An 8,778-nucleotide genomic window follows, 5' to 3' on the forward strand; every position below is an offset into this window, starting at 1 on the left:
TATATATATATAATTTTTAATTAATACAATTTTATTTTTACATTTTATAGTTGTATGATTAATTGAAAATTTGTATAATTAACATAATTACATGTACTTATACTTTAATTAATATACTTTGGCATTAGTCATTGAATTAAATCTTCATTTTGCCATGTTATATTTAATCAGGAATCAAGGCATGCCCCATGATCTTGGTTTTCGGTTGTCGGCAGTCACAGATTGACCACATTTACAAGGAAGAGACCATCCAGGCCAAGAACAAGGAAGTGTTTAACGAGCTTGACCACATTTACAAGGAAGAGACCATCCAGGCCAAGAACAAGGAAGTGTTTAAAGAGCTTTACACTGCATACTCCAGAGAGCCTGGGAAACCAAAGGTTAGAATATGATGCCTTGGCAAGTATTAGTGAGGATATTTCAAATCCATTTATACTCCAGCATTAGTGAGGATTTAGCTAACTGCTCATGTGAATCATAGAGATTAATGAGAAAATGAAAAAATTAACCTTTTTGAAGAAAGTCTTTGATTTTCACTTTTGTTTTTTAAATTCACAGAGCAAGGCAAAGCATTTCTGACTGATCAAATAACAGTGGAACCATGCCTCGTGACTTTTAGACATCTCTTTAGTCCCTTACCTCACAATTTCTTATTCTTTTTTTCCTCTCAGAAATACGTCCAGGATGTGCTTCGCGAGCAGCTGTCTGAAACAGTGTACAAGTATCTGAGAGAAGAAGGAGGACATATCTACGTCTGTGGAGACGTCACCATGGCTGGAGACGTACTGAAAACAGTCCAGCAGATCTTTAAACTGCATGGAAACATGTCTCTGGAAGATGCTGGCTTCTATATCAGCAAACTAAGGGTTAGATCCCACTTTTTCCAAACTTTATGCTGTAGTTGGTGGTGGTGCTATTCGGCCATTAATTTAAAACTGACCCTATATATATTACATATAATTTTTATGTATAATCGACATTATATATAATTTATTTGAATGAATAGAATTTTTTGACATTATATTTAGTATTTTATGAGTAATCGACAATTTATCAGCAAAACTAAGGATTAGATCACACTTTTTTCCCAAACCTTATACTGTAGTTAATGGTGCTATTTAGCCATTCATTTAAAATGGTAAATGAAAGGTAAATCAAGTACAAGGTCATCTAAGAAGTTTGTTTGTTTGTTTGTTTATTTTTTAATTAATTCAATTTTATTTTTACATTTATATTCATTATTTAATGACTAATTGATCATTTATCAGCAAAACTAAGGGCTGTTTTATGAGTAATCGACAATTTATCAGCCAAACTAAGGATTACATCACACTTTTTTCCCAAACCTTATACTGTAGTTAATGGTGCTATTTGGCCATTCATTTAAAATGGTAAATGAAAGGTAAATCAAGTACAAGGTCATCTAAGAAGTTTGTTTGTTTGTTTGTTTATTTTTTAATTAATTCAATTTTATTTTTACATTTATATTCATTATTTAATGACTAATTGATCATTTATCAGCAAAACTAAGGGCTGTATCCCACTTTTTTCCAAACTTTATAATAAAGCGGATAGCGTTAGTTCTGGCAGGTCACGTGAGTCTCTCAGCTGATCCACATCTACCTATAGGAATATGACGCCTATCACAGCATTCCTATATAAGGTCTATTCAGTAATATTGAGCAGCTTTATCACTTGCTCAGGAGCAAATTACCCTCCTCCATCCCCAACTCCTCCTTTTGCCACAGTCAGGACTTGGCTTTCTGATATTTTTTTGTTAAATTAGACTCCTTTTATCTTGAATAATGTTGTTACACTTAAATATCATTAAGAACATTAATGATATCTGCTTTGTTCTGTTCTGTTTACACTGGGGTCAATTCATGACAGGCTGCATGGATGGGCAGGGAGTTTTTTGCCCAGAACAGAACCATACCGCCAAATCTAAACTGTATGCTAAGTGTCAATCATTTTGACAATAGTAGTCCTGACAGAACTGTAGTTAGTGGTGCTTTTTGGTCATTTATTTAAAACTGACCCTTTGTGTGCAAAGGTAAATCAAGTACAAGGTCATCTGAGAAGTTCTAGTTACTTGTACTGGTTAGTAGTTTATTTATTTATTTTATATATATGGTTGTTTCCTTATATATATCATTTGTTGAATAAATTAAATTGTATTTTTACATTTTATTTTCATAATTTTGTGATTAATTGACAATTTATCAGAAAAATTATAGGTTCGATCAAACTTTTTTCCAAACTTTATACTGTATTTAGTGGCTCCATTCAGTCATTTATTTAAAACTGACCTTCTGTGCAAAGGTAAATCAAGTACAATGTCATCAGAGATGTTCCAATTACTTTTTCAGACTGTTTTCTCCTTTTTCTCGTTGAAGGATGAGCATCGATACCACGAGGACATTTTCGGTGTTACCCTGCGCACTTACGAGGTCACCAACCGTCTAAGGTCGGAGTCTATTGCATACATCGAAGAGAGCAAGAAAGACACGGATGAGTAAGTCCTGTTTGCTTATTCTCCATCCGTACTCCTCTCTCCTTGAGTCGCCTTGGGTTATCCGTGCTTGTAGGAGGACCTTGTGCCGTGTAGATTACTGTAGATACAGCCTCTGGACCAGCATCACTGAATGCCCGCCGTAACCATAGAGACGGAGGCTGAGAAGAGGCTGCAGCGTAACAGGATTAGTGAGAAGAGAGTGGCTGTGTTATTCTCTGTTTGTGCTCTCACAGATAAGAGCTTGTTCATCGCACACTCGCTGTGAGAGCGGAGGGAGGGAGAAGTGCTTTAACTGTAGTGTGCGCTTAACTGGCCACCATAGTTCCTGTGAGAGGTGTCACTTATTTTGATGTTTTATGATGAAAGTCCTTGTGTTGGAGAATGAGAGCTACCTCACGGTCCCTCGCCATGTGTCATCTGGTACTCTGTTGGATAGTGGGCAATACTGAATAAATAAATATATAACGAGATAATTAAATATTATCATGAAATGTTGCAATGAATGCATAATGTTACAATGAAATGTGACCTTAATTACGTACATTAAACATGAAAGGTGTTTATTTTTGAGCTGTCAATTGCTTACTATTTCTAATGGAATTAGTTACATGATATGCAGATTGATTAATCAAATTAATTGCAATTACATCCCAAATGAAAAATGGCATGAAATATGAAAAATACACTATTGTTCAAAAATTTGGGGTTGGTAATGTTTTCAAAAAAGGTTTTTGAAAGAAGTCTCTTATGCTCACCAAGGCTGCATTTATTTGATCAAAAATATAGTAAAAGCAGTTAGTTGTGAAATATTTTTATAATTTAAAATAACTGTTTTCTATTTGAATATATTTTAAAATGTAATTTATTCCTTTGGTGGCAAAGCTGAATTTCTCTCTTTGTATCTTCTTTAATCTTTATTTTTTTCCTTTTACAGGGTGTTTTGCTCATAGTCACATTTTCCGTCCATTTCGCTGGTTTTTGTTCACGCTCTAATCAGCCAACCAGAAGCATGATGGGACACCGACCATGATTCACGAAAACTGTGCCAAGTTTGTTTGTTTAAAATGTTCTTCTTTTTAAATGGAATATTTCATTTTCTTTGCTAGGTCTTGTTTGATGTGCATCTCTATGATCAAAATCTGCATTACTACAAGTACCTTTCACTTGAATTTCTGAATGCACTTTTTTATGTGTCTTTATGCTTTGTCCTGAATAATGGGCTGTGTGCACTTAGACATGGCCTGCCTTTTTTTAACGTGTAAGCAAGATTGGTGGCTTTCCTCGTGTGCAAACATGCATAAATATTGACTTTACTATTAAGAGGTGAGACGTTTTTGGTTTGGTTAGTGAGTCTCGGGGGTTATTGTGCACATTTTGATGAAAGACCAAGTCTCTATCCATGCTAAAAAGAGAGGACGTGCTAGTATTTACAAAAGGTGAGTCTGTTTAAAAGAACCAAACATGGACTAGTTCACACTGTCCTTGGCCTTAAAAGTGGGTTCAGATCTCATTTTGATTCATTTTGATTTTTAGAGTCACAACTAACCATTTTATTAATTATATTATTAATTTGGCGTCTTCCTCTATTTTCTTCTTTCTTGTCTTCATGATAATATAATATTTATTATTTAATGTAGTAGTAATAATAATAATATTGAATATAAAATGATGTTTAAAAAAAGAAACAAAATACCAGAAACAAACAAACAAACTTAAAACACCATGGTAAGACTTGGCAGTTATTTTTATTTTTTTATTTTTACATTTTTTTTTACATGTGAAAAGAATTAGTGGACGACTGAGAATGAATTGATATTTGTCAGCATGTCTAGGGGGAAGACGAGTTAGACCTGTACAAAACCATGCTCTGTATATTATCGCTTCTAAATGAAACACACACTGCTAATTGATGGCACACTGGTTACCATGCATCTGAACGTGCTGAAGAGTTGTAAGATGTGGTTAGCTATTTCCCGAGGCCAGTAGTAAACATCTGTCTTGTTAACAACTAGCCCTCAATATAGAATGAATTATAATGGAATTTAAGAAAAAAATAGAGTGGTTCTTTTTGTTATTATTATTTTCTGATACACCATTTAAAAACATCTTACTTTTGAAATTAATTCAGTGAAAAAAACATGACTGTGAAATTAAAGAAGACTGCATGGATTTTAAAGCAACTGTATGCAAGTTACCTTTTACCTTTTTACCCAGTTTCAAAATCATTCTGATGGAACACTGACTTTTATTAAAGGGTTAGTTCACCCCAAAATGAAAATTAGCCCATAAATTACTCACCCTCAAGTCATCCTAGGTGTATATGACTTTCTTCTTTCAGACGAATCCAGTCGGAGTTATATTAAAAATTGTCTTTGATCTTTCAAGCTGTTTAATGCCACTCAGCGGGTGTTGCATGCATCTGTCCAAAAGAAGTTAAATAAAAAGCGCCCATCCATTAAAAAAAAAAGTGTCTCACACGGCTCCAGGGGGTGAACAAAGTCCTCCTGTAGCGAATCGATGCGTTTTTGTAAGAAAAATATCCATATTCAAAACGTAATAATCACTTTAATGTAGCTTGCGCTCACTGTTGTAAACGGAAGCAGTTCTAGGCTGATGACGTATAAAGTCAGTGCTGTGCATGCGCCGGTGAGTCTCGTGAAAACCAACATTTGTTAACAGTAGCAAAGGAAGCAAAGTTTCCTTACCTTAGCAAAGGAAAACCAGTCTCCTCTTGGCTTATATCGAAATCCTCCGACATTCTTCTTTACAGATCCTCGTTTTATACTTCTAATAAGTTTTGTTTTGATCAACGTTTGCGTTTCCACGTGCGTCACTTCTGAGCGGCGCATACGCAAAGCCGACCGCATACGTCATCCACCCGGAACTGCTTCCGTTTACAACAGTGAGCGCAAGCTAGATTAAAGTGATTATTATGTTTTGAATATGGATATTTTTCTTACAAAAACGCATCGATTCGCTACAGGAGGCCTTTGTTCACCCCCCGGAGCCGTGTGAGACGCTTTTTTTTAATGGATGGGCGCTTTTTATTTCACTTCTTTTGGACTGATGCATGCAACACCCGCTGAGTGGCATTAAACAGCTTGAAAGATCAAAGACAATTTTTAATATAACTCCGACTGGATTCTTTTGAAAGAAGAAAGTCATATACACCTAGGATGACTTGAGGGTGAGTAAATTATGGGCTAATTTTCATTTTTGGGTGAACTAACCCTTTAAGGAAAATGGCCCCCCTCAGAATTCTGAGTTTACCTCTCACAATTCTGAGATTATATATATCACAATTATGCATTTTATCTCAGAATTCCGAGTTTACATGAGTTTAGTGCGTTTTAGAATTCGCAATTCTGCCCTTTTTTTCCTCAGAATTCTGAGTTTATGTCTCGCAATTGCAAAAAAAGAATTGTGAGATATAAACTCAGAATTCTATGGAAGCCCGTTTCCGCCACTGAATAAAAAATAAAAGAGGTAATTGCGACTTTTTATCTCACAATTCTGACTTTTTTTCTCAGAACTGCGTGATACAAACTCGCAATTCTGACTTTTTTTCTCAGAATTGCCTGATATAAACTCGCAATTGCGAGCTAAAAAGTCATAATTGTGAGATATAAACTCGCAATTCTGAGAAATAAAGTCAGAACTGCGAGATATAAACTCTTTTATAAACTTTTTTTCCTCGCAATTCTGGCTTTTTTTCTCAGAATTGTGAGATATAAACTCGCAATTCTGAGAACATATCAGTCTTTTTTCACCCCCTCAAAATTGGACTCGCAATTGCGAGTTTATATCACGCAATTCTGACTTTATAACTTGCAATTGCGAGTTTATATATCACAATTTTGTGAAAAAAAGTCAGAATTGTGAGATAAAAAGTCGCAATTATCTTTTTTTTTTTTTTTTTTTTTTTTCAGTGGATTGTGAAGAGGCTCAGGTTTCACAGGAGGGGCTTTTTAAGCTACTTCAGTTTCTTTTATTTTTTATTCAGTGGCGGAAACGGGCTTCCATAGTATTGAGATGAAGTCACAGTTACCAGTTTTTTTTATTATTATTTTTTTATTCCTTGGCAAAAACGGGCTTCAATAGTATGCAAGTTTGGTAAGCAAGTATGAAGTTCTGCGTAAAAAGCAGATTGTTTTACGGCAGCAACACATGCATGTGCCCAGCTCTTCACTGTAATTACCAGAGTCATATATTGACGACCCATTTAACTGTAAGTGGCTCCAAAGCTGCAAAAATACACAAAAATACAAACAGTGGCTTTAATATTGATCAAACTAAGATGAGACCACCTTTCAATATCTTTCAATATGCATTTATCTCAAGCTAACCATAAGAAAAGCCTTTTCAGGAGACTGAAAAATCTCTCTAGGCTAGTTCTTTTATGAAACATCCTTGAAACTGATGAAAATGAAAGAGGTGATGGACATGCTTTGCTTTATTATACTTCCTCTATATCCCTTCTTCCCTGTTTCTCTGAGACATGGCTGTGATGACCCTTCACTTTGATTCCAAACTGAGACCTGGATCTCTTCTTTAGATGAAAGATCCACCGTTGTAGTAGTTGTTTCATATTAAAGGGTAAACATTTGCAACAAAGAGCAAAAAGTCAATGCGGTGCATAGTTCATTTTTGCATGCAGTGCCTTTTTTTTGCATACAGTTTTCTGGCGATGAGTCCTTTAATAAAAGTCACTGTTTTGCTTTCTGAAAGCATTCAGTTGGATCCTAGCTTGCTTCTGATTTGCTCTGTAAACTTTTGATTTATGAGTGGCCTCCGGCGTGAAAAATATTACATGAGGTAATTTGATTTTGAGGGACTTTGCTTTCTGTTGTCTTTCTGTAGGAGAATATTCTTGTTCTATGTACGCTGTTAACACTGAATGTTTCCCTCCCCACAGTTGGGTTTTGCACCGTATAGACTCTGTGATTACAAAAAGTTGGGCAAAAAAGAAACACTCACATGCATATATTAAAATCAGTAAATATCTAAATATATATGAGAATTTTTTAAGAATGTATTTTGATTATGGGTATTGATTTTGTTTTGTCGCTCTGAGTTGCTTGTAATATTAAGTGTATATGATGTCTAATTAGTTTGGGGGAACCTGAAGCATTATTCTGAATGCATGATGTTAAAGTCTGTTTTGCTCTTATCCTGCACTGTGTCTGTTTGACTGTTGTGATCGCGTCCTTCCTCTGTGACTGGACGGAGAAGAAACTTACGGGGTTTTCTTTTTTCTTTTTGTGTTTGTTCTTTGCTGCTGCTAAGAGAAACTGTTCCAATCAATTTCCGCTGTGAATCTTCTATTGTGGAACTTCGAACATTGAAACATTTGCATTGCATATACTGCAAGAACTTTGCATCTACTTAATAATAAAAACATTTGTATGTCAAGACTTGAAGGTCTTTGCCGTTCTTTCTAAAGGGAGGAAATTTTAAGTATATATGCACTGTGAAGTTTATTCAAGACATTTGTAATGCATGAAAGGATATGTGAATGGAAAATTTGAAGTCAGAGGTTGCACTTTCATGGCTCAAGAAATTATGGTGTGTTTCATTGAAATGTCAATTTGGTTTCCTATTGAACTTCTATAGAGAAACAGAGGCAATGTAGAGAGTGTTGCCAAGAGTATCAAACATCTTATTTTTATTATATACAGTGGGTACGGAAAGTATTCAGACCCCCTTAAATTTTTCACTCTTTGTTATGTTGCAGCCATTTGCTAAAATCATTTAAGTAAATTTGTACATTTTTTAAAATGTTGTCAAATGTGCTACAACTCTGAACAAAGAAACTGCTAAGACCCTGTATAGTTTTTTAAAGGTTCTTTACTCTCTCTTAGTTTATTTGGGGAAAGGATTAAAAAAACAACATTAAAATACAGTGTATTTTCTGAAGATAACATGGTTATAAGGCCCCCCTATAAGGAAATATTCCAGGGCCCCCACATGAGAATTTTTGACCTCAGAAAAGCATAAAAGTGATTCAAAACAGCTTTTGCCATTGTTGTAAATTCTCATTCATATCAAACATATGAGAGTGGAGTAACATATCTAAGGAGGAGAATGGGGTTCCTCTTATGGTTCTACATAGCACCATTTGACAAAGGTGATGTGTGCTGTAGCAATTGATTATTTAGCTTTTATATTTAAGTTGGCATCTAAATAAATTTAAATGTATTATGATATTTAAACATGAATATATATACAATATTGCCATAAAATTACTATATATAAATATATAT

General features: G+C 34.7%; 1 protein-coding gene across 1 annotated transcript; it reads left to right on the forward strand.

Moving 5' to 3' along the window:
* Window positions 1–171: 171 nt before the first annotated feature.
* Window positions 172–4,024, forward strand: LOC107667471 (nitric oxide synthase, brain-like; the record flags this gene model as incomplete). The annotated part of the gene is made up of 5 exons (XM_016459143.1): window positions 172–230; window positions 291–380; window positions 672–866; window positions 2,397–2,515; window positions 3,450–4,024. Coding segments are annotated over 5 exons (479 nt in total), but the record flags the coding sequence as incomplete, so codon positions are not given.
* Window positions 4,025–8,778: the final 4,754 nt, after the last annotated feature.

Source organism: Sinocyclocheilus anshuiensis, unplaced genomic scaffold (assembly GCF_001515605.1).
Source record: "Sinocyclocheilus anshuiensis isolate Anshui unplaced genomic scaffold, SAMN03320099.WGS_v1.1 scaffold373, whole genome shotgun sequence".
Lineage (NCBI taxonomy): Eukaryota > Metazoa > Chordata > Actinopteri > Cypriniformes > Cyprinidae > Sinocyclocheilus > Sinocyclocheilus anshuiensis.